The 27,430-nt window shown below is 45.4% G+C and overlaps 1 protein-coding gene across 1 annotated transcript in view; it reads left to right on the top strand.

Moving 5' to 3' along the window:
- Positions 1-27,430, top strand: part of hsd17b2 (hydroxysteroid (17-beta) dehydrogenase 2) — a 139,487-nt gene that overhangs the window by 84,735 nt on the left and 27,322 nt on the right. The window contains exon 4 of the mRNA XM_034175750.1: positions 24,840-24,977. Coding sequence (XP_034031641.1) covers positions 24,840-24,977 — 138 coding nt within the window. The remainder of the gene's footprint in view (positions 1-24,839; positions 24,978-27,430) is intronic.

The following is a 27,430-nucleotide window of genomic DNA, read 5'->3' as shown; positions in this document are numbered from 1 at the left end:
ATAAACTTCATTGTTTTTTGCAAATATTTGCTCATTTTGAAATGGATGCCTGCAACACGTTTGAAAAAAGCTCAGACAGTGGTATGTTTACCACTGTGTTACATCACCTTTCCTTCTAACAACACTCAATAAGCATTTGGGAACTGAGGACACTAATTGTTGAAGCTTTGTAGATGGAATTCTTTCCCATTCTTGCTTGATGTACGACTTCAGTTGTTCAACAGTCCAGGGTCTCCGTTGTCGTATTTTGCGCTTCATAATGCGCCACACATTTTCAATGAGTGACAGGTCTGGACTGCAGGCAGGCCAGTCTAGTACACGCACTCTTTTACTATGAAGCCACGCTGTTGTAACATGTGCAGAATGTGGTTTGGCATCGTCTTGCTAAAATAAGCATGGACGACCCTGAAAAAGACGTTGCTTGGATGGCAGCATGTGTTGCTCCAAAACCTGGATGTACCTTTCAGCATTAGCACTCATGTCCTCGTGGGTTGTGATTTTTTTTGTAGTATAACATATTTAAAACTTTTTAATATAATCATGCATAAATCTACTGTGTGTCTGCTTGGGACTCCGGCGAGGGCAGTCGCATCTCCTCCTCTCTCCTCTATCTCTGCTCCAACCTTCAAAGTCCCTACTTCACCAGACTGTGAATTCTTCAAACTATATTGGACTAACCATGGAATTGATCAGCTGGTCTCTGAACGCTATTGACACCATTTTTTCTACAAGAAGATCAGGGTTGGGGGACCCTGCATGCCCAGATGGAATCTACCCTGCGGGCTATGTTCTCGATGCATGGGAGATGTGGCATGTCACATGCTTCACACCATTCTCTTTGGAGGACATCGAGGATTTATTCATATTTGGTTTCATAGTAGGAGGGCTGGTACTTATTGGCTTATGGGTGATTCTTTAACTACGGGCACTATTGGCCTTGTAAATGTAATTTCCACCACACCATTGCCTTACAATATAAAGCGCCTTGGGGAAACTGTTTGTTGTGATTTGGTGCTATATACATGTGCTCTGATGTCACTGTTTATCTCCATAGAAACTACCCAAACAATCTTTCATACAAACTGTTTAAAGGGACATTACAGTGTTGTGGTGGAAATTACGGCAGTAGTGTGGGACAACTACATTTTGTTTAAAAAAATCACAACAGTTGTATGACACTGAATACCCCAATTATGTTTTGATTATTTTACTGATATTTTATTCAGAGATATTTTAAAACATTAGAAAAAACGTTTCTTTACCATTCATTTTTATCTTTGAAGATCAAAAGTCTGGGTGTGGGACAAGCACAAAACGGCAATATTTGCATATAATGATGCTGAAAAAAGGTGAAAAAGTCATCATAGACTACTAGAACAAATTTCTTAACACACTTTCATTGTAAAGATAACTATAAAAGTGTGAAATTTCCCTTTTTTTTTCTGTTTTTCATACAATATGATCAAAGGACATAATAAGTGCCCGTAGTCTAAGAATCACCCTTATGTGCTGCCCTGACCTACCGGAAAATTGGCAAGATGGCTGCCACCAAACCACGACCCTTCACTTGTCCGTCATGATTAATGAGTTGGGCAAGGCGATGCATTCTCAGACTGCATTAATCCTTGAACTCAGACGCAAATTGGATAACATCTTGGAGCAAATGTGCACCTTGCAGGGGAAGGTGAAAGATTGCAGAGACCAGGAAAATGTATATATTGGGATCCGGTTTGTTCATGTGAAGCTGTAAAAGTGTTTTCACTGCTCAACCACAAACATGGCAGGCTTATCATCCTCTGAAGGACAAAATGCCCTATTGTTTTCCTCCAGAAGAATCTCTACGGCCTTGGGGAATATTGGCTGCCTCCTTATCTCTCTAACTCCAGCACACAAGGACAGATACTGACTCACACATGGACAAAGACATGCGCCACCTCCCCCCTACCTCCCCTCCTGCCCCCATCACACACCCCATCCTGGCCACTGTTCACACCACCCCTTTTCCCCTCCGGGGGCTACGCAGTTTTAGCTGCAGCAGGTCCCGTTCCCCCAAGCTGGCAGCGGCACGACTCCTGTTGCTGTGGCTACCACACACTCACATTGCCTCAATTCGGAAAACGGACTGTTTCAAGTTTAGTGCACATAAACAATGTCAAATGTATATGTGTTGTCTTAATTCTGTTGTGTGCCATTATTACGGTAAACAAGTAATAATTGTGGATTAATTGCTGTATCTTGTCTGTGGCAATTTGAGTGTGGACGTAATCTCGTTGTTGTTGCACTTGTAATGACAATGATAATAAATCTCATCCATCCATCCATCCATGTAGATCCAACATGTATTTTTACCCACCAAAATCCCAACTGGATTCCTGAAGGTCCTGAAGGTCAGAATGGCTGCATTTGGGCAATAACCTGTCTTAAAATGGTGCAAACTGCAGCCCAAAAACAAAGTTTGGACATTACCTGCTTACACTACCTACCTTACGTTACCTTAATTTGACGTCTATGTAACTGCTGACAGCATGAACCCAAAATATTTCATGGTTTGTAGGGGTGTCACGGTACACAGAACTCATGGTTTGGTTCACGCCTTGGTTTGGACATCATGGTTCAGTACAAGTTAGGTTTTTGAAAACTCTTCCCATCTTTATCTTACCTGTCAACTGTCCCGATATCGTCAGGAGTCTCTCCATTTGGAGAGTTTCTACCGACCTCCCAATTCATACTTAAAATCTCCAGATTATCACAGTTAATGAGTGGGCACTGCTGACAACAATTGTGACAACTTTTTTAATTAATCACACATTTTGTGATAAAAAGCAGCAGCGGCAGGCGGACTTCACTATTGACTCCATTCGGTCCCTCACAGCCTTGATGCAGACTGAATGGTCAGCTAAGAGCAAGCGCGCTTCAGAGGATGGCAGTAGCTTCACAGGTAGAGGGGCGGAGCCAAGAATCAAGAAATCACGATGGACAGTCTGAGTGAGCATCGCCCACCACCGCTTTGGAAGCCACACCAACATAAATGAATACAGGGAGTGATGTAATCACTAATTTTCTCACTGAATGTCTACGCTATGCATTGTGCGCCATTTTCAAAATGGTCTCTCGAGGAGTAAAATGTGGCGATGGTAAAAAATCCGAGAAAACAACAAAAAAGACCAAGTGTTCCTGAAAATTTCAACAGGACTGGTTGAAAGAGTATGCATGTATTGCCAGGAGTCACAGGGGCGTCAACTTTGTAAAGTGTGTCCCCTGTCGCATGGACATTAGAGAGAAAACTGACCCACCTTTCGTCAAAAAAGTGACAGCTGCCAATCAAAATCGACTACGTCACTAAGCCCCGCCCCCTCTATGACGTCATAGCCAATCAGAATTGATGACGTCACTATGTCCCGCCATAAGCCCCTCCCCTAGCCCCGCCTCCAAGCCCCGCCCCTTATGACGTCACAGCCAATCATAATTGATGACGTCACTATGCCCCGCCCCTAAGCCCCGCCCCTGGTCCCACCTCCGAGCCCCCGCCCCTTATGACGTCACATCCAATCAGAGTCGATGACATCAGTATGTCCCGCCCCTAAGCCCCGCCCCCGGCTCCTCCCCTAGTTCCGCCCCTGGCTCCTCCCCTAGCCCCACCCCCCAAGCTCCTCCCCTAACCCCGGCCAAGCACCGCCTCCAAGCCATACCGCCCCTCCCACCCAGGGTCTAATATTTTAATGTCATTTTATTTCATGAATTAAAGAACGATTAAAAATACCTAGATCTTTTTAATGTATTAAAGAATTAACTAATTCTGAAATAATTAAACATAAATCAGTGTCTATTATTTAATGCCCCTTTAATATTTTTAATTCTTAAATTATTACGTTTCCTTTTCTGTTTTTTAATTCGTAAATTAAAGAAGGGAAACAAATAGCCGTCTCTCGGCTGTAAGTCTTTGCAGCAAGACGGTCAAATACCCACGCATAGAGCCGCTCGTGGAAACATGACCCCACGGCTGTAAAACCTGTTGCAGACGCTAACTGTGTCTGTGTGAGTGCGTGTGTGTGTGGGTGTGTGTGTGTGTGTGTGTGCGTGTGTGTGTGTGTGGCGGGACACCCGCTGAGCGGAGATGCTGCCCCGAGGTGATGAACCCGAAGAACAATAAACAATGCTCCTTATCACTCACGCCAGATGATGTTTTCTTTTAAGATATTAGCCGATCGATCATGGGGCGCGGGACACCTGCTGAGCGGAGATGCTGCCCCGAGCCCGAACAATCAACAATGCTCCTTATCACTTACGTCCCTGGGAACGAGTCAGCGAGCATTTCCACTACGACCGGTGAAGAGTGAAGATGCCTGGACCCCCAGCTATGGGTATAAAATAGAATAAATTTGCGGAAAAAATCCTGGAAAACCATGTTGTCGTATACCACCACGCTGATAGTGTACGCGTGTTATGATTCTCTCCTGGAGATTAATTCCAAGCGACAGGTCCTTGTGGATTTTTACTGATGAACACCCTGGAATTGGACGCTGTTATGAGGGGCTTAATAGGAGACCTGTTTGCCGGTGTTTTTGCGTCTGACGAGTTATTCCGGATCAAGCCGGGCCCTCCCGTATATTTCATTGTAAACACCCACCCTAGACATTTACCGGGGGAACACTGGTTAGCGCTCACCGTTGAAAAAAATGGTCGAGCCACATTTTTTGACTCGTTCGGCCTCAGCCCTGACTTTGATTACTACCCTAAAAGCATCCTGCAATATCTGGAGAATCTCCCAGATGTTAAAAACATTCTGTATCACAACAAGCAGCTTCAGCACGAGTTATCCGACGTATGCGGACAACACTGCGTGTATTATCTGTATAACAGAGCCAGTGGGAAGTCGTACCGGGACGTGGTGTCTTTATACTCCGAAAATACTATCGCGAACGATGATTTGGTTTCTGATTTTGTGAAAAGATATCGTTATTGCCTTAAGAAAAGCTGCAATACCTCCTGTAACCAGCTAGCAGGGCCTCTGCATGAGTTTAAATATTGTCACGGCTTGTGTTAACCGGCGTTCCTATTTTTTTATGTTTTTCCGTGTGAAAATGTAACCCCCGTCTTAGAACGCTCTCCCGATCATACCTTTAAAGTTTTATCGCGTTTGGAAAATTTAAACCCCCGTTTTTTAAACGTAGAAAGAAGCTTTGACCTTTGACCTTTAATTTTTGTATGTGGTTTTTTTCGCCTGAAAACGGGGTGGATGTGTGAGAGCGGCCTTCCGATCATACCTTTAAAGTTTTAACGCGTTTGCATGATGTAAACCTCCGTTTTTAAATGTAGAAAGAAGCTTTGACCTTTGACCTTTGATTTTTTTTATGTGTTTTTTTTCGCCTGAAAACGGGGTGGATGTGTGAGAGCGGCCTTCCGATCATACCTTTAAAGTTTTATCGCGTTTGCATGATGTAAACCTCCGTTTTTAAACGTAGAAAGAAGCTTTGACCTTTGACCTTTGATTTTTTGTATGTGTTTTTTTTCGCCTGAAAACGGGGTGGATGTGTGAGAGCGGCCTTCCGATCATACCTTTAAAGTTTTAACGCGTTTGCATGATGTAAACCTCCGTTTTTAAACGTAGAAAGAAGCTTTGACCTTTGATTTTTTTTATGTGTTTTTTTTCGCCTGAAAACGGGGTGGATGTGTGAGAGCGGCCTTCCAATCATACCTTTAAAGTTTTATCGCGTTTGCACGCTTTAAAACATTGTTATTAAGTACAGAAAGAAGTGTTAATCTTTGATCCTAAATTTTTTTTTGTGTTTTTTTCGCCTGAAAACGGGGTGGATGTGTGAGAGCGGCCTTCGGATCATACCTTTAAAGTTTTATCGCGTTTGCATGATATAAACCCCCGTTTTTAAACGTAGAAAGAAGCTTTGACCTTTGACCTTTGATTTTTTTTTATGTGTTTTTTGTGAAAAATGTTCCGAATGTGTAGAAAATGCACCCCGATCATACCTTTAATGTTTTTGCATCGTTGTTATTAAGTAGAGAAGTGTTGAAAGTTGTTTTTTAAACCGTATACCGAATAAAAGTGATGAAGGCCGGAGATGAGTTTCAGTCTGTGTTTTATTAGTAACAATATACAAAAACGTGACTGACTGCGATGTATTTTAAAGAATCTTGATCATAATATCCAGTCAGTTTTTAATTCGATACCCTCCTTTTATGGTGAGAAACCTTCCCAGCGTTGGAAGTCTTTTTTTTTCTTAAGTTTCTTCCTGGCCGGCGAATCGGTTAAAAGAAGGGATTCATCCGGCGAGCTGCTCCGGCCTTTTTTAAGCTTCTGAAGCTGCTCGCGGGCTTGCGGGTTTGATACGCACGCCACCGGGATGTTCCGCTCCTGTAAAATATTGAGGAACTTCACCCAGCCTGTAGGGGGGCTCGATTTCTTGAATGAGGATCCGAGATGTTTCATAAGATCTATGGCGTGAGACCCCCTCACGACTTTCCCCTTGTAAATAAATTCCCCCGACGGACTCCAGCGCGTATCACCCTTCGATAATTTCCTCATAATATATTCAGCGTTTCTACGCTCTCTGGAGGGGATATTCTTCAGGACCTCTGTGACAGTCTCATCCTCCTCCTCCTCCTCCTCCTTCACCCCCTCCTCCTCAGGTTGCTTAGCGACGCGAGTCTCTTGCGGGGGTGAAACGCGTGATTCGAGTTCCCCCTGCTTGATCAGGGTTAAATAGCGCTGCAGCAGAGCCTCATACTTTTTAATTTTTTCATAAGGAGAGTGAGTACGTTCTTCCAGTATACCTCGCATTCGCGAGTCTAAATCATTTTCCGCCGTTTGTCTGATGTTATTTCCGCTCGGCGGAACGGAATGACCGAGTTGAAGCATCTGCTGTGGAGTGAGTAAAAACATCTTTTGCGCCGCTTTGAACGTCATTATCCTCTGGGTACTATTAGACTCGTTATAACGGGCAGGGCCGCGGCGAGCAGAGGCAGGAGAAAGCCGCCCGTCTGAATCAACGCTCCCCGCTTCTTTTTATAACTGGTTTTTCTGTCGGCCAGAAGACGTAAAACTGTTTTTCGTTTTTTCAAGGCCCGGAATTGAGAGTCGCTCAAGGCGATATTCCCCTTTAATATATTCAAAGCGATCTCGGATAAAGTTTTCAGAAGCTCCGCCCTGCAGGTCTTCAGGCTGTAGTGACGCTCCCTCACCCCGGCTCTGATTAGCGCTTTAAGAGCGGGGGCGTTCCTTTTTAAAAGAGAGCTCATATCCGTTTATCTTTCTGTAAATAAACTGTGGGCCACTCGTGCGGGAGTAATCCCGATCTCAGTCTGAACTGATCTGGACACTCCTGCGTGCAATCCAGTAATAAATACCCGTAAGGTACGCTCGTAGCATCATCAAGTGCCTCCAAAAAAAATTGTTTTCTGCCGGGAAACATTTGCTGAGCCAGAATGTTCATCTGTAACTTGTCTCTGGAATTTTTAAACAGCACCATATAATTACAATTCAAACTGATGGTTCGACTGTATTTCCCTTTATGAAACACGTTCTGTGTGATCATGATGACGCTCATATTCCGGTGATGTCTGTACTGGGTGAAAATTCTTACAACTTCAGGATGATCCGTTGCTTGAAAGATGAGATCGTCCAAAATAACCAGATGGCTCTGACCTTCAGGGAAAAGGCTGTCGTCCAGAAATGAGTCAGGGAGTCCTCTTACAAATTTAATATTTTTATTCTTCAGTTCAGAATACAGAGGTTGTTCAGACGTATACAGCCATACAATGTTGTCAGGCACATATCTCATAGCGTGGCTACAATTTTCCAGCAATGTTTTCACAAACACAGTCTTTCCCCGAACCACTCGGTCCAACGATGAGACAGGAGAATGGGAGCTGAAGTCTGGGGTCAATCTCCACCGTATTTCCAGAGTGAGAATTGTTTCAAAATCCGAACGGTTCGGTTTCCCCGTCCTTTAAAAGACGCCGCTTGTCATACACCACCCTGAAGGATTTTTGAAATGACACGTTTGTCAAACTGAAACTGCTTTTATGACGTTTAATTCCCTGCTGCGGCGTTATGATAGATGCAGCGAGGGCGGGATCTTTTATATAACCCTCGACCAGATCTTTGACGCTGTCAAAGTTTATTTTCTGACAGCTTTCGTGGGTTTGAGTGATCCCCTTCACACGCATGACCGTTTTACCTCGTGCGGTTTTATATGCGTAACTTTTAGGTCCCGCCGCTGCAAACTCTGTGATGACGTCGCCGTTCAACTCGTCGGTGAGCTGCCCCAGATAATTACCGGTAGGCAGCGGGGTTTCACCCCGCCTACAAACGTAAATCAGGCTATCGGTATCATAATACAGAATCCTGTCAGGATTTGCCACAGCCTCCATAAAACCGTACAAGGTCAAACGCGCATACGCCGTTGTAAACGCCGCGATGAAAATATTGACGGTTTTACCCGGTCGGCTGATGTGCCGCGGGCCGTACCTCCATTGAACCATAGCCGCCTGACTGCTGAGGAATGTTAGATATGTGACCTCGTACTCTTCAGAAAACAGATACCTGAACAGATCGTCAGCGTTTTTAACGAGCGCGGTCTGCGTCAGATTTGCCCTCTGGGCGAATTTCCCCCAGAAGGAGTTGAGGCAGATCTTAGCCATCTGTCGTTTTGCCGGATTGTGACTGATTTTTTCTGGGTCTAAACGAATCTTCTGATTCAGCCAGTAGTCCGTGATATATTTTTCTCTGCTCTCGGGGTCTTTATCAAATTCGGGAGGGAAACCAGAGGCTTCCTGCTTGTGTTTTAAGAAGGTGTTTATGTACCCCTCAAAGATTTTATCACTTTTTTCCTCAAAATGCCAGACTTCAAAAATCTTAGCTACAGCATAGCCTGTATCCAGAGCTTTGTGGAATTCCGGGGTCGTCCAAGTCCCAGACAGATCTCTCTGCTGCTGACTGTGTGTGCACGCTCCAGCTTGATTATTTTCATCAGCGCAGGTGCGACACAGAGTAAACACCAGTTTACCGTGAGGAGTTCTGTGTGGGAGGACGGGGAATTTTAGCCCCCGGGGCGGGTACACGATGGCTTTGATGAGCCCGAAATAAGTCCTGGGGTCTCGGAAATTTCTCTCGATAATTTCCGGATGCCCCGTGGGATATGTGAAATTTACGTTAACGTAAGGATACAGCGAGGTCACGTCGACGTAATAGACCGTCTCATCTTGCTCAGCCGTGTACCTCAGACGGGCCGCACAAGTCCGACCGCCGTATAAAGCGTCGCGAGGTTCGAGGGGCAGCGGTAACCCCCTGCGGGCGAGGAAACACCGAACACTCTCATCCCTCAGCCTCATTTCAAGCCACTGATGCTCCCAAATTATGCTGAGGGTGACGCCCGGCATAGCCCGCAGAAAGGCTATTTATTTCTGACACGCTGCGTGGAGCTCTCCAAATGAGGTGTTTGTGAGAGGGTTTATTTCGTGCTGTGTAAAACACCTTGCACACCCGTGGTAAAAACACCCGAGAAACTCCCACACTTTTATCCGGCCGTCAATCCGGGCATACCCATCTACATAATAACCTCCTATTTTTTTCTCGCCCCTGTTTAGAGCATGATCGATGATAATGTTTTGCGTCTCAGCAACCCATTCTAACCATTGCACGGCCACGTCCGAATATTTTTTATGCTTCGTTCTATAATTGTCGGCGGAGGGGATCGCCAGCGTTTTTGGAGCAAGAAAGTTAGTTTGGAAGACTTTCATACACGCCGAGGCGATTGTAACGCAGGTAAAAGGATCCACGAGTGTTTCACCGATGAATTCAGACATAAATTTGGAGCAGGCTGCAGCCAGGATTTTTGTATCGTTATCACAATACATAACGGCCTCGGCTTTAAAATCGAAAATTGCGGTTTTTTCCGCACGTACCACGCGTTAAATTCCTCTCTTTCTCCCTCTGACATATTTGCGACCCCGTAAGCCGCTGAGTCCGGGTACGGACCGACATAGTTCAGATTTTTTTCTGAACTGAACAGGTGCGGAAAGTAACCTTTGCGGACGATTTCGTCTTTCAGCCGGATTCCCAGGGCTTTAGGCATCTGAGATAAGCGCATTGTAAGGAAAGATAACGAATCTATATATTTCTGTTTAAAGGTGGCGTCTGTCATGAGTAATAGTTTACTCCCGGTCATAATCACAGCGGGGGTTACGCCCTGCTGGACTAAATACTTTAGAAGCAAATAGCCATCAAAACCTTTTGAGTTGTGAGCGATGAACACGTATTCTTTGAATTTTCTCGTTCTAAAACGTTTAAAGAAGCGGGCTACGCAGTCTGTCCCCCATGCGCTCCAAAAATCACCCGTCTTTGTTACAGCGCTGACGTAAAACGGTATGTGTTCCCCGTTATTATCGACATACGTTTCAAAATCATAAAAAACATATTTCTCTGAATGCGTCTCTTCAGCTTTGAGCGGGGTCATATAGCAGAGGTGACCCTCGCTCGGCTCCTGGAGAGCCTCGCCGCATATATGACACCTCTTCTGTTTACACACGTGCGGAGCGCTGTTTTTAGAAAACGCTATGTAATACTCGCGTTTACATCGAGAGCATTTTTTTCTGTTATCACACACATTAACGAACTTACCGGCGGAAGGACGATACTTCGGCTGTTTATGCAGGCTGTAACAGGTGGGAGAGCGACACTCCTTGTTACATTCGCTGCAGAATACAGGGTTATTTTTCTCGTAACACTGCGTGGATTCACAAATTTTACAATATGACGGACAATTATGGGAGGCGGGGTTATTGTACCCCTCAAAGCAAAACTTACATACATATTTCACTCCCAAAAATCTCTTTAAATCGATGATTCCGTAAAAATGATTATTAAACAGAAAAACGAAAAGAGTTTTCTGCTGCGCCGGTATTCCTGTCTGGAATTTTGTCAGCTTTCTCTCCCCTTCGGCTCTGAAAAACACCACAATTTTACAACCCAGAGCGTTTTCAAATTTTCCCACCTGCTCTAAAGATACTGGCGTAGCTTCCATTAATCCAAGGCTATTTTGTAACGCCAGTCCGCGCTGCTCCGCCTCGTGCGTACTCAGATGAGGATTCAATAACTGAACGAGGTTTATCGCGAAACATAAACTGTTGTCAGGATTATACACGATATTAAGGCATTTGGATTTTTTCCTCAGAACCTCGTGATGGAGGAGGTCATCTATTCTGCGCTTCCCTGCGCCGTTCTGGTTGCGGATGACTTGAACCACTAATTCCAGAGACTCGTCGGATAAAACGTTGGAATTCGATTGTATCAATCGTTCTAACAGATTTTGGAAGCCCGTCACATCACCAGCGTCGTTATATGAGCTGATCAAAGCGGCCTCGTTGTAGACTGAGTCCCCACGAATCTCCATTTGGATAAAGTCCCCGGCCCTGGCGTGTGTTAAAGCCTTTTTGACCGAGTTATGAAGAGCCCCTACGACGTTACGGTAAAATTCCGCGTAGTCGGGAATTTCGTCGGCACGCTGGAAATTTAGAGGCAGCCTGATTTCGATATTGTTAAAAGCAGGTCTCCTGATGACGTTAGCAGCCCCACCGCCCGTCATGGGAGAGTGTCGGCTGGACCCCGGTCGTGCATCATCCCCGTCTTCCATCAAAACAGAGATCGCCGCGTTTATCGGGGTTAAACGAGCTCTGTTTAAAATCTCTTCTCCGTGCGCATTGCGCGGGGAGGGACTTCTTAAAGGTGAAAAAGCGCGAGCGTCGTTAGGCGTTTGATTTAATTCATCCACCGCGGATTGGACGTGAGGATTAACTTCACACGCGAGGAGGTTTACGGCGTTATTTAACGGAGTCAGACGTACCTGGTTCAATGCCGCGGGACCGGACTCGTCTGGAGGTGAGGTGTGCTGGGGGTCAGGGGGCTCTTCAGTATCAGACTGGACCGTCGAATTTATAGCGTTAATCGCAGAAATGATGTAGGGGTTAATTTCTTCCGATTCTCGTTCACCCGCTAAATTGTTAAGAGCCTCATTTAACGGTGTTAAACGAACACGGCTTAAAAGTCTCTCTCCGGACTCGATGTTATTTCGAGGCGGCGAATTTAACGCCTCGGGTAATGGGCCATCTGTTCCAGGAGCGCTCCCCGCTGAGTCGATTATTGAAGCGTTTAAATCCAATACACGTCCGAAGTTATTTTCCCGATGTGAATTCTCTCCTTCCATCTTTTAAAATCTGTAGCAGGAAGAATCTACCTCAAGAAATTCAGTTAATATACCTCTTCAAATGAATTCTCCCGTTCCATCGGAATAAGAGAAAAAATAAAAAAATAAAAACAGAGTACACATTTTCAAGAAAGTTGCGTGATGAGGTTAATCCCAGCTCAGAATATCTTCGAGCCTTGCGTGTCGGTGGAAAATAGACGGTCTCCCTCCACCGCATGCTGAAAAAAGAGAAAATCGTTAGTTATTAAATATTTAAAATAAATAAATACATAAACTCCGACTCCTTACCATGTACATCCGCGGATCGTTTTACGGGTCTCTCCCGCTGACCCGCTTCTCCATGGGCTGTGACAGAAAAAATCGGGTTATTCCAGAGTTTTAACCGTGATTTAATCTCGATCGCTGTACTTACATCTGCGTGGTGAAGTCGGGGGTTCCAGCCTTCGAACTTCTTCAGGGGGCTCTGACTTGATTTCTAGAATTAACATAAATAAATGAATACAAAGCATCACCCTCACAAGCGGATATTCTGTACTATTTCAAATATATTACCGAGGACGGGTCCGAACGCGCTCTGGACCGTCTGCGTGGTTTTGTCTAAAAAAACAACAAAAAAAACAAAACAAAAAAGACAGTTTCAGACGGCGTGCATCATTTAAAAACACTCATTTCTATCAAAACAGATTACTTAAATCACTTACCCTGAAAGCTGATGCGGTTTTTGCACTCTGCTCGAAGACAAGAAAACTTAATTAAACAACATGGTTTTCCAGGATTTTTTCCGCAAATTTATTCTATTTTATACCCATAGCTGGGGGTCCAGGCATCTTCACTCTTCACCGGTCGTAGTGGAAATGCTCGCTGACTCGTTCCCAGGGACGTAAGTGATGAGGAGCATTGTTGATTGTTCGGGCTCGGAGCAGCATCTCCGCTCAGCGGGTGTCCCGCGCCCCATGATCGATCGGCTAATATCTTAAAAGAAAACATCATCTGGCGTGAGTGATAAGGAGCATTGTTTATTGTTCTTCGGGTTCATCACCTCGGGGCAGCATCTCCGCTCAGCGGGTGTCCCGCCACACACACACACACACACACACACGCACACACACACACACACACCCACACACACACGCACTCACACAGACACAGTTAGCGTCTGCAACAGGTTTTACAGCCGTGGGGTCATGTTTCCGTGAGCGGCTCTATGCGTGGGTATTTGACCGTCTTGCTGCAAAGACTTACAGCCGAGAGACGGCTATTTGTTTCCCTTCTTTAATTTACGAATTAAAAAACAGAAAAGGAAACGTAATAATTTAAGAATTAAAAATATTAAAGGGGCATTAAATAATAGACACTGATTTATGTTTAATTATTTCAGAATTAGTTAATTCTTTAATACATTAAAAAGATCTAGGTATTTTAATCGTTCTTTAATTCATGAAATAAAATGACATTAAAATATTAGACCCTGGGTGGGAGGGGAGGTATGGCTTGGAGGCGGTGCTTGGCCGGGGTTAGGGGAGGAGCTTGGGGGGTGGGGCTAGGGGAGGAGCCAGGGGCGGAACTAGGGGAGGAGCCGGGGGCGGGGCTTAGGGGCGGGACATACTGATGTCATCGACTCTGATTGGATGTGACGTCATAAGGGGCGGGGGCTCGGAGGTGGGACCAGGGGCGGGGCTTAGGGGCGGGGCATAGTGACATCATCGATTATGATTGGCTGTGATGTCATAAGGGGCGGGGCTTGGAGGCGGGACTAGGGGAGGGGCTTAGGGGCGGGACATAGTGACGGCATCAATTCTGATTGGCTATGACGTCATAGAGGGGGCGGGGCTTAGTGACGTAGTCGATTTTGATTGGCAGCTGTCACTTTTTTGACGAAAGGTGGGTCAGTTTTCTCTCTGACATTAGCGTCACTTGAGGTGGGAAGAATGATATCGCAAAACACATTTTTGTCGGAAAACCACAAGAAGAACTATATTGCGGCACAAACCCCAAAAATCACTGATTTTATCAGCAAAGAAGCACAGGAAGCAAACAAGGTCATTTACACAGAGACTAATGCAATGTTTGTGGCTAAACACAATCTGCCATTCAGCATTTGCAATGAGTTTTCAAAATGGCCACCGATATGTTTCCAGACAGTGACTTGGACAAGAAGTATACTGCAGGATAAATGGTAAATGGACTGCATTTATATAGCGCTTTTCCATCTGTATCAGGCGCTCAAAGCGCTTTACAATAATGCCTCATATTCACCCCGATGTCAGGGTGCTGCCATACAAGGTGCTCACTACACACGGGGAGCAATAGGGGATTAAAGGCCTTGCCCAAGGGCCCTTAGTGATTTTCCAGTCAGGCAGGGATTTGAACCCGTGATCTTCTGGACTCAAGCCCAGCACCTTAACCACTAGACCATCACCTCCCCTTATAAACTAAGACAACACAAACTGTAAAAGGTATGTCCGTATAATTTTGTTCAAAAATTCAGCGGAGTCTACCATGATAATAATGGAATATCTATCTGTGGTGAAAATTTGGTGAGAATCTGTGATGTAGTTTTGACGTAATCTTTCAAAGTGTATAGAAAGTGAATCTTGATCCAGAATCTGGATACAGATCCAGATCACCTCCAAAATTTAATAGTCACTTTTAAAGGACATATCTCACTGAAATAACAATTTAGATTTAGGCTGTTAGTGACCACTTGATGCTTCAACAGGATCACTTTGTGCACTTGCGTGACACGTTTCAAAGTATATGGCATTTGCAGCAAACAGCTACGGAGACTTCTGAAAACAAAGTATTCATGAGTACTCGGGTGTTTCCAACAGGTGATGTAGTTACTAGAAGTGCCCCAGCGTGTGCTTCAATGAGCCGAGGCACAGATTAATTCCAAAGTTTACACAAGTGTGATGTTGTGTTATGACGACTCGTTTTTAAGTGATAACTGTTCATTTTGATGCAGTCAAAAGCAGCAGCTGTGAGAAGGTTTTGTGCACCTGTGGCAATTAATCATAAACGTGTTAAAAACGCTAATAAGTGTTGTATAAACAGCTGATATGCGGGTTAAAACAGCATAACAGCATAATGTCAGTTGTTTTGTTTTTTAAAAGGGATTATTCAACATTAATTCTCTTAAAATTGTTGTGTGGGCCGCCAGAAGAGGAGGTACTGCTGGCCCACCACCAGAGGACGCCCTGCCTGAAGTGCGGCCTTCAGGCACGAGAGGGCGCTGCCGCCACGGACACAACCGGGAGTGACAGCTGTCACACATCAACTCATGACAGCTGTCACCCATCATTTCATCACTCCATAAAAGCCGGATGTCATCTCCACCTCGCTGCCGAGATATCATCTACCTGTGAAGGTAATTCTCTGCTAAACTGAAAACATTGACTAACAGTCTGAACTTCTTTGCAGCCGTTTTCCTGTAAGTGTTTCCTTATCTGTGGGATTGGCATTTGGTGTGATCAGCGACGGCTTCGCTTTACCCCCCAACCAGATAAGTGGTTGACAGGAGCTGCACGTGTGTGTGATTAGAGGTGGAGGTGACTTTCCACCTTCTGACTGTTTTGGTTACTAGGTGTGTGCACACACCCACATCTCACTGTTTGTGCTCCTCGCCAGCAGTACCAGATCCGACAGTCGGGGACGGTGATCACCTGGGAATTCGGGACTTGGCGGCTCCAGTATTCTCTGGGTTCTGTGGCGGTGGAAATCGTGTGGTTCCGGCTCTTATCAGGACAGACGTCTTCTATCCTTGAGCCTGCCCACACGTCACCTTGGTGTATTGACTGCTGTCAGATTCTGTGATTGTATCATCGTTGTGCACATTAACAACATTAAATTGTTACCTTTTGGCTCATCTATTGACCGTTCATTTGCACCCCCTGTTGTGGGTCCATGTCACTACACTTTCCCCAACAGGATATCTCGGCCAACGTCATGGATCCCGAGGGGCGTCAACCATCTGTTGGACAGCCAATGGAAGAGCATGGTGCACAGGCGTCGGCTGGAGGCGTGATTGGTGAGTTGCAGCACATCCTCACCGCCTTTACCGCTCGGATGGACCTGATGACCGAGCAAAACATCATCCTTAATCGCAGGATGGAGGCTCTCACCGCGCAGGTGGAAGCGCGCGCTCAGGGCGCTGCTGCAGCTCCTCCTCCTGCCTACCCGGTGCCGAATACAGACATTCCTCTGGTCATTCAACGACCCCCCCCACCATCCCCTGAAGCATACATAAGCCCCCCAGAGCCATATGGAGGTTGTGTGGAGACATGCGCGGACTTTCTTATGCAGTGTTCGCTTGTCTTTGCACAGCGTCCCGTGATGTACGCGTCTGACGCCAGTAAGGTGGCTTACGTGATTAATTTGCTTCGAGGTAAGGCACGCGCTTGGGCTACAGCGCTTTGGGAACAAAGTTCACGGCTCCTTGCCTCTTATACTGGGTTTGTGAGGGAGCTCAGAACTGTTTTTGATCACCCCAACAGAGGCGAAACCGCATCTACCGTGCTGCTGTCAATGAGACAGGGGCGCCGGAGCACAGCCGAATATGCAGTCGACTTCCGCATCACGGCTGCGAGATCCAGCTGGAATCAATCAACTTCAATCAACTTTTTTCTTATATAGCGCCAAATCACAACAAACAGTTGCCCCAAGGCGCTCCATATTGTAAGGCAAGGCCATACAATAATTATGAAAAACCCCAACGGTCAAAACGACCCCCTATGAGCAAGCACTTGGCCACAGTGGGAAGGAAAAACTCCCTTTTAACAGGAAGAAACCTCCAGCAGAACCAGGCTCAGGGAGGGGCAGTCTTCTGCTGAGACTGGTTGGGGCTGAGGGAAAGAACCAGGAAAAAGACATGCCGAGAAGGGGGGCAGAGATCGATCACTAATGATTAAATGCAGAGTGATGCATACGGAGCAAAAAGAGAAAGAAACAGTGCATCATGGGAACCCCCCCACAGTCTACGTCTAAAGCAACATAACCAAGGGATGGTCCAGGGTCACCCGATCCAGCCCTAACTATAAGCCTTAGCGAAAAGGAAAGTTTTAAGCCTAATCTTAAAAGTAGAGAGGGTATCTGTCTCCCTGATCTGAATTGGGAGCTGGTTCCACAGGAGAGGAGCCTGAAAGCTGAAGGCTCTGCCTCCCATTCTACTCTTACAAACCCTAGGAACTACAAGTAAGCCTGCAGTCTGAGAGCGAAGCGCTCTAATGGGGTAATATGGTACTACGAGGTCCCTAAGATAAGATGGGACCTGATTATTCAAAACCTTATAAGTAAGAACAAGAATTTTAAATTCTATTCTAGAATTAACAGGAAGCCAATGAAGAGAGGCCAACACGGGTGAGATATGCTCTCTCCTGCTAGTCCCCGTCAGTACTCTAGCTGCAGCATTCTGAACCAACTGAAGGCTTTTTAGGGAACTTTTAGGACAACCTGATAATAATGAATTACAATAGTCCAGCCTAGAGGAAATAAATGCATGAATTAGTTTTTCAGCATCACTCTGAGACAAGACCTTTCTGATTTTAGAGATATTGCGTAAATGCAAAAAGGCAGTCCTACATATTTGTTTAATATGCGCTTTGAATGACATATCCTGATCAAAAATGACTCCAAGATTTCTCACAGTATTACTAGAGATCAGGGAAATGCCATCCAGAGTAACGATCTGGTTAGACACCATGCTTCTAAGATTTGTGGGGCCAAGTACAATAACTTCAGTTTTATCTGAGTTTAAAAGCAGGAAATTAGAGGTCATCCATGTCTTTATGTCTGTAAAACAATCCTGCAGTTTAGCTAATTGGTGAGTATCCTCTGGCTTCATGGATAGATAAAGCTGGGTATCATCTGCGTAACAATGAAAATTTAAGCAATACCGTCTAATAATACTGCCTAAGGGAAGCATGTATAAAGTGAATAAAATTGGTCCTAGCACAGAACCTTGTGGAACTCCATAATTAACTTTAGTCTGTGAAGAAGATTCCCCATTTACATGAACAAACTGTAATCTATTAGACAAATATGATTCAAACCACCGCAGCGCAGTGCCTTTAATACCTATGACATGCTCTAATCTCTGTAATAAAATTTTATGGTCAACAGTATCAAAAGCAGCACTGAGGTCCAACAGAACAAGCACAGAGATAAGTCCACTGTCCGAAGCCATAAGAAGATCATTTGTAACCTTCACTAATGCTGTTTCTGTACTATGATGAATTCACGCCCCTGCACGGAGCCCAAATTTTCACCAAACTGGACCTCAGGAATGTATACCACCTGGTTCGGATCCGGAAGGGAGACGAATGGAAGACGGCATTCAACACCCCATTAGGTCATTTTGAGTACCTGGTCATGCCGTTCGGCCTCACTAACGCCCCCGCGAAGTTCCAAGCTTTGGTTAATGACGTCTTGCGGGACTTCCTGCACCGATTTGTCTTCGTATATCTGGATGACATACTCATCTTTTCCCCGGACCCTGAGACTCATGTCCAGCATGTACGTCAGGTCCTGCAGCGGTTGTTGGAGAACCGGCTGTTTGTGAAGGGTGAGAAGTGTGAGTTTAACCGCACCTCTTTGTCCTTCCTGGGGTTCATCATCTCCTCCAACTCCGTCGCCCCTGATCCGGCCACAGTTGCGGCGGTGAGAGATTGGCCCCAACCAACAAGCCGTAGGAAGCTGCAACAGTTCCTCGGCTTCGCAAATTTCTACAGGAGGTTCATTAAGGGCTACAGTCAGGTAGTTAGCCCCCTGACAGCCCTGACCTCTCTAAAAGTCCCCTTCACCTGGTCGGATCGGTGCGAAGCCGCGTTCAAGGAGTTGAAACGCCGGTTCTCGTCTGCACCAGTTCTGGTGCAGCCCGACCCTAGCCGCCAGTTCGTGGTTGAAGTGGATGCCTCTGACTCAGGGATAGGAGCCGTGCTATCCCAGAGCGGAGAGACCGATAAGGTTCTTCACCCGTGTGCCTTCTTTTCTCGCAGGTTGACCCCAGCTGAACGGAACTATGACATCGGCAATCGAGAACTCCTTACGGTGAAAGAGGCTCTTGAGGAGTGGAGACACCTGTTAGAGGGAGCATCTGTGCCGTTCACGGTTTTCACTGACCATCGGAACCTGGAGTATATCAGGACTGCCAAGTGGCTGAACCCCAGGCAAGCCCGCTGGTCACTGTTCGGGCGTTTTGACTTCCGAATCACCTACCGCCCCGGGACCAAGAACCAGAGATCAGATGCCTTGTCCCGGGTGCATGAAGATGAGGTCACGACTGAGCTGTCGGATCCACCGGAGCCCTTCATTCCAGAGTCCACTATCGTGGCCACCCTCACCTGGGACGTGGAGAAGACCGTCCGGGAGGCCCTGGCACGGAGCCCGGACCCCGGAGCTGGACCAAAGAACCGTTTATATGTCCCACCAGAGGCCAGAGCTGCTGTCTTGGACTTCTGTCACGGGTCCAAGCTCTCCTGTCATCCAGGGGTACGTAGGACCGTGGCAGTTGTCCGGCAGCACTTCTGGTGGGCGCCCGTGGAGGCCGACGTCTGGGAGTATGTCCAGGCCTGCACCACCTGTGCTAGGGGCAAGGCCGACCACTTCAAGACACAAGGACTTCTGCAACCTCTTCCGGTGCCTCGTCGCCCCTGGTCTCACATTGGCCTGGACTTTGTCACGGGCCTCCCGCCATCCCAGGGCATGATGACCATCTTCATGATAGTGGACCGTTTCTCCAAGGCGGCCCACTTTGTGGCCCTCCCGAAGCTCCCTACGGCCCAAGAGACAGCAGACCTCCTGGTCCACCACGTCGTACGTCTGCATGGGATACCAACTGACATTGTCTCGGACCGTGGTCCTCAGTTCTCCTCACAGGTTTGGAGGAGTTTCTGCAGAGAACTGGGGGCCAACGTGAGCCTCTCATCCGGGTATCACCCTCAGACGAATGGACAGGCAGAGCAGGCCAACCAAGAACTTGAACAGGCCCTCTGCTGTGTTACATCCACGCACCCGTCGGCCTGGAGTCACCATCTGGCCTGGATCGAGTACGCCCATAACAGCCAGGTGTCCTCTGCCACCGGCCTCTCCCCATTTGAGGTGTGTCTGGGGTACCAGCCCCCATTGTTCCCCGTGGTGGAGGGAGAGGTCGGTGTGCCCTCGGTCCAGGCCCACCTGCGAAGATGCTGTCGGGTGTGGTGCACTGCCCGTTCTGCCTTGTTGAAGGCCCGGACGAGGGCTAAGGCCCATGCTTACCAGCCCGGGCAGGAGGTGTGGCTTTCAATGAAGGACATCCCCCTCCAAGTGGACTCACCCAAACTCAAGGACAGTTATATTGGTCCATTCAAGATCCTCAAAGTCCTCAGTCCGGCCGCAGTGAAGCTCCAGCTCCCAGCTTCACTGCGGGTCCACCCGGTTTTTCATGTTTCCCGGATCAAGCCACACCACACCTCACCCCTCTGTGCTCCCAGACCGGCGCCGCCTCCTGCCCGGATCATCGATGGGGAGCCTGCATGGACGGTTCGCAGGCTCCTGGACGTCCGTCGGAAGGGCCGGGGGTTTCAGTATCTGGTGGACTGGGAGGGGTATGGACCTGAAGAACGCTCCTGGGTGAAGAGGAGCTTCATCCTGGACCCGGACCTCCTGGCCGACTTCTACCGACGTCACCCGGACAAGCCTGGTCGGGCGCCAGGAGGCGCCCGTTGAGGGGGGGGGGGTCCTGTTGTGTGGGCCGCCAGAAGAGGAGGTACTGCTGGCCCACCACCAGAGGGCGCCCTGCCTGAAGTGCGGGCTTCAGGCACGAGAGGGCGCTGCCGCCACGGACACAACCGGGAGTGACAGCTGTCACACATCAACTCCTGACAGCTGTCACCCATCATTTCATCACTCCATAAAAACCGGATGTCATCTCCACCTCGCTGCCGAGATATCATCTACCTGTGAAGGTAATTCTCTGCTAAACTGAAAACATTGACTAACAGTCTGAACTTCTTTGCAGCCGTTTTCCTGTATGTGTTTCCTTATCTGTGGGATTGGCGTTTGGTGTGATCAGCGACGGCTTCGCTTCACCCCCCAACCAGATAAGTGGTTGACAGGAGCTGCACGTGTGTGTGATTAGAGGTGGAGGTGACTTTCCACCTTCTGACTGTTTTTGTTACTGGGTGTGTGCACACACCCACATCTCACTGTTTGTGCTCCTCGCCAGCAGTACCAGATCCGACAGTCGGGGACGGTGATCACCTGGGAATTCGGGACTTGGCGGCTCCAGTATTCTCCGGGTTCTGTGGCGGTGGAAATCGTGTGGTTCCGGCTCTTATCAGGACAGACGTCTTCTATCCTCGAGCCTGCCCACACGTCACCTTGGTGTATTGCCTGCTGTCAGATTCTGTGATTGTCTGTATCATCGTTGTGCACATTCACAACATTAAATTGTTACCTTTTGGCTCATCTATTGACCGTTCATTTGCGCCCCCTGTTGTGGGTCCATGTCACTACACTTTCCCCAACAAAAATGTTCCTTATAGAGATTGACAGTTTTATGACATTTGAGAGAGTCTACAAGCTAAATACTGATTATATATTGTTCAAATTCAGCCAGAAGTCCATCTAAATTGGGGTTAAAACAGCTGCTGCTGCGCACGCACACACATACACACACACACACACACACACACACCACATCCACAGACTCTAAAAGTAAATAGAAAAAAGTAGAAAAGAACACAAAGCGAAAGATTAAAAAAAAAAAATTGAAAATGAAAAAAAGAAAAAAGTTTGCCCTGTGATTTCCGATGGTACAGCAGCACTCACAAACCAGTTTCTGCACTGTATGAAAACATTCAGTTGGTCGAACAAAGTCAAATGAAACACTAACATTACAAAAACTAAGCAAATGATAAACTGTCAAGAATGACAGCAAAACGAAATACGGAGAAATTGAGGTTTTCGGCAGCATTCATTCAAATTTTTTGACAGTTTAAAAATCCTGACGAAGCGCCAGCTGCAGGAATGAAGCTGCACAGAGGTTAAACAATACCAACGAAAGTCAACGAAAGTCCACATTTCTTGTTTCATTTGGGCTTTGTTGCACTTTGTTAAGTGTCGTGTGACCGGGCCTTAAGATCACTACCACAGGAAAACGACAAAATAAGTCTTCTTACTGTAAGATTTTATATTCAGACACGTGACTTCTGCTGGAACTCACATACTTATAAAGTGTACTTATCTGCATTAATGTTGCCATCACAGATGTATAATTTACTTTTAAAATGGGCACTGACTCAACCACATAACATGACAGATCCTGGATTTTGGACTTGTTGCTGGAGGTGGGCGGATCGGTCCTAATATCAATAATATCAATACCAACACTGGTATTGATACTGAACGATCCTCGTGTTAAAAGATCGATACTCAAATTTTTTTTCTCTACCGCACGCACTGACTGCTGCGCACGCAGATTCATCAAAGTCTACTCTGTGTAAGAGCAGGGCTGCGCTGTCTCACACAACACGGAGCAGCGCAGCTTCCCCCCTCTGGTCTTTTGTTGTTGCGCAGTCACGTGGCTCAGCGGCGCCAGCCAATTTTGTTATGGTGTGTTAATTTTGTCTGTTAATTTTATTGCTTTCTACCTCAGGAGATTTTAAGTTGTGTTGAGTGATATTTTTTAAACAAAAATGTTGATTGTGATAATAAAGTATTTTGTTGTCACGTACAATGTTTGGTGAAATTCTATCCTAGGTCTTTTGGATCCTTTGGATCTATGAAGCTTAAATATGAAAAAGTATTGTATCGGTATCGATATTGGTGATACTGGGCCTGTATTTACTTGGTATTGGATCAATACCAAAATTCCCGGTATAGCCTACCTCTACTTGTTGCTAATAACTTGTTGCAGTTTGGATGGTCCTTTTTGTCTTTGGTCTGGGGTATGCAACGTCCATTTCTTCCTAAAAAGATCCTAAATAGTGATTTATTTGAACACATTACATGTCTCCACAGTGTAATGGTCCAACCCAGATACCTCAGAGCCCAAAGAAGCTGATGCCACTTCTGGACAAGGTTAATATAAGGGTTTTTGTTTGTTTTTTTGCACAATGAAGTTTACAGTGGCATTTGTGATTGTAACTCCGTATTGTAGTGCTTGACAAAAGTTTCCCAAAGTAATCACTTGCCCATGTTGTTATATCAGCTATTGATGAATGAGTGTAGAGGGAGAAATATGCAAATTTCTTCACATCTTTCTTTGAGGAACACTGATTTTAAGCATTTCAATGATTTACTGTACATTTGTTGATAAACTGGAAATTCTCTGCCCATCTTTGTTCCTCCAAAACTCAATTTTATATATATATATATATATATATATATATATATATATATATATATATATATATATATATATATATATATATATATATATATATATATATATATATATATATATATATATATATATATATACAGAGAGAGAGATCACAAAGACACTATTTTGTTTCAACTTGTGAATTAAATATCACATTTCAACATTTTGATCAGTTGGACCATTCTGGATCAGTATGCAATGACTGCATTGTGTTGTGGAATTCGGATCCAGGTAATGTCCGGGTCACGATGTGAATCACATATCTTTTATTTTGAGTCCTCATCAATCCTTGCCGGATGTCAGAAATCTCTGATTGTTCTTGTAGTAAATGAAATTAAGCTGACCACACAAAATATGAAATATCTTGGGTTCATACTGAAATCAAAGTCAATGTAAGAATCACTGCAGGGTTTTTATTTATGTACTTAGGTTTTTAAATTTGCATTTCAGATCAGGGAGACAGACACCCTCTCTACTTTTAAGATTAGGCTTAAAACTTTCCTTTTTGCTAAAGCTTATAGTTAGGGCTGGATCAGGTGACCCTGAACCATCCCTTAGTTATGCTGCTATAGACGTAGACTGCTGGGGGGTTCCCATGATGCACTGTTTCTTTCTCTTTTTGCTCTGTATGCACCACTCTGCATTTAATCATTAGTGATCGATCTCTGCTCCCCTCCACAGCATGTCTTTTTCCCGGTTCTCTCCCTCAGCCCCAACCAGTCCCAGCAGAAGACTGCCCCTCCCTGAGCCTGGTTCTGCTGGAGGTTTCTTCCTGTTAAAAGGGAGTTTTTCCTTCCCACTGTAGCCAAGTGCTTGCTCACAGGGAGTCGTTTTGACCATTGGGGTTTTACATAATTATTGTATGGCCTTGCCTTACAATATAAAGCGCCTTGGGGCAACTGTTTGTTGTGATTTGGCGCTATATAAAAAAAAAAATTGATTGATTGATTGATTTCCATACCATCCCAAACATTTCTGACTTGAGGTTGTTTGTATTTCTCAGAAAATCCACATTGGGCTGTCAGTTGTAGTAAAAATCCACTGTGGGCCCCACGTGTCCATGTGCTATTACAGTGGTTGTGGTCTTGCCCACAGTGCCCACAGTGACATACAATATGTGTAAAATTTCAGCAGGTTACTTTTGTTGTTATGATAATATTAGCCAGGAGCTTTGATTCAGCAGAACTGCTTTATTTTCATGCCATCTACACTTCAAAAGTTCTTGTTCTTGTCTTGGAGCATTTGTATTCATTGTGTTGTTGCAGCTGAGGTGCCAATGCCAACTATTTCTGCTTATGGAGCATCAAAGGCAGCGCTGACAAATTTCTCCCAAGTTATCAGACTGGAACTGGCTGCATGGGGTGTCAGAGTCGCCTTAATTCAACCTGCAGGCTTCAGAACAAGTAGGTGTGATCTCACTGGTTCACTGCCATTATGGCTGCAATTAACAGTTTTCAGAAAATGTTTAAAACAAGGAATGATTCCTGGACTCAAAAGACAGGGTTTTAAGATGCTCTTTGGATGGGAAACTGCATATCCATAAACAAGAAAAATTTCAAGGGGCTCTCTTACAAATATGAGCGTCGGCTGAAGGTTCTGCCTCCTACGTGATTATTTCAGTAACTAAGATTCAGGACTCTCATATCTGTTTAAAGCTTGGAATGTTCTCTATCAGGCAGCATCATTAATTTTCCATGTAGTGAACGTCCCACACACTTCCACACACGTACACCAACCATGGACAATTTTTTGCATCCTGTCAGTAAAGAAATTGTGTGTCTTCTCGGGACACCGGCGACACGCAGCTGCTTGCACCTCAGCACCATTAGTGTAACAGAATCCTATCAGGTGTTCTTTCAGTTTGGGGAAAAGGGAAAAAGTTGTGGGGTGCGGGATCTGGACTGTACTGTGGGTGTGATAAGATCTCATAACATTTGAGCTGCTGCAATGCATCCTGTGTTTGTCGACTCGTGAGAATTGAATCTTTTCCAGGATGAACCCACTATAAGTGTGCACAACTTTTGCAAAGTGTTCACATGTTGGTTGACACTGACAACACTGCTGTGGTGCAAAAAAAGAAATCTGTGAGGACGATGCTGTCACAGTACCAAAAACTGGTCATCGTGACTTTGAATTTTTTCAGGTAATGTGAGTCCTGGGTGACATGGTGGCTTTGTGGTTAGCATTGTTGCCTCACAGCAAGATCGCTTCCTGCCTGGTCCTTTCTGTGTGGAGTTTGTGTTCTTCGCGTGTTCGTATGGCTTCCCTCTGGGTGCTCCAGCTTCCTCCCCCTTCCAGAGACATGTGAATTGGGAACTTTAACTTGACCATATGTGTGTCAATGAGTTTGTTGGTCTATATGTGGCCCTGCGATAGACTGCTGTCCTGTCCAGGGTGTACCCCACCTCTCACCCTATGACTGCTGGGATAGGCTCCAGTCCCCCATGATCCCTGTTTGGAGTAAAATGGTATAGAAAATGAAGAGTGTGAGTCCCTATGCCTGTACTCCAATGACCTCCTCCACGGGTATTGCCATAAACGCCACTCATTTGATGATGAATGCCGATGGGTGTACAGTCCTCAACCGGGAGAAAGAGCACGTTGTTTCAAATGCAAGTCATTGTTTATTACTGACTACTGTGTGCATGCATTACATCAGGGGAGATTCTGAAACTACAGGAAAAAACCTGTTTGTGTAGGGATTGTCAGCAAGGAAAGGATTACTCTCGTACCAGTTTCTCCTTAATATTTGCTTGTTATTGAAATAATCACATTGGAAGCAGAACCTTTTTAGTTAAAAAGCCTTTATTTGCTTGGCTAGGTCACCTTAAACCTCAGAAATGCCAACACATTTTTGCATCAAGCCTTCTTGAAGGCGTAAAACAGTTTACGTGGGAAGGAAGGGTCCTAATGCACCATCAGCCTGCCAATCAGAAACTGCCACCTGTGAAATCTGGCGTTCTAAAGACTGTTCAGATGCATCTAGCAGATGACATCATTACAAAATACACATAATACATGCACAATATCTCTTCAAAACAATACGTTTTATTACCGTGTTCACCTGTGAACTGTTTTACTTTTTAATGAAGGCTTGATGCTGAAACACGTCAGAGTTCTTATGGTTTAAGACCATACGAACTCTTACGGGAGTGAGGCCTATTGACTACCATATGCACAGCGACTCCTGCTGGCCTCTGTCACACATGTACAAACTCTTCCTCTGTCAACAAATTTAGCTCTGAAAGGGCTCAGTTTAGAGTTTTGTGATTTATGTCCAGAAGAAGTCCTGCTGGGGTCTCACGCATAAAACTAAAAGTATGTTTTTTTTTCCTTACCAGAGTCGTAAATCCGTGTGAACATATGGATCTGTTTGAGTAGAAATCTGAGTGATCATAGAAGTGTTCGTACGTATGTGCACAGTCCTACTGTGTCACTGAAAACATGGAACTGTTTTGTAACACAGTAGAGAACAACACAGAAATGTAAAAAAGAAAAAAAGGTGCAGAAGAAGCATGATTATGCCTAATGTGAAACGGATACAGTCCTCGGAGAGATGGAGTAACGGAAATATGTTTCATTAAGTTTCATAATTAAATAAATCAACAATTAATAATCATGAAGACTGATAGTATTTAATTCACTCAGTCATTTACCTGACATAAGAATTTGTGAATGGTAAATAATTGACCATTTTATCATTGTTGTACATATTAATATATGAATGTGCATGAACAGAAATAATAGTTTTATTGTGAGAAATATTAAGCTCTGTGACTTCAGTTGCTTTGTTTCATGAAAAAAGATGTGTCCTCTTCAAAAATGAGGTGGGCTTCATAGATAATTGGCAAAGCTT

This window comes from Thalassophryne amazonica, chromosome 8 (genome assembly GCF_902500255.1).
Source record: "Thalassophryne amazonica chromosome 8, fThaAma1.1, whole genome shotgun sequence".
Lineage (NCBI taxonomy): Eukaryota > Metazoa > Chordata > Actinopteri > Batrachoidiformes > Batrachoididae > Thalassophryne > Thalassophryne amazonica.
The sequence above is the reverse complement of the archived record's forward strand: the minus strand, read 5'-3'. Positions and strand labels throughout refer to the sequence as shown.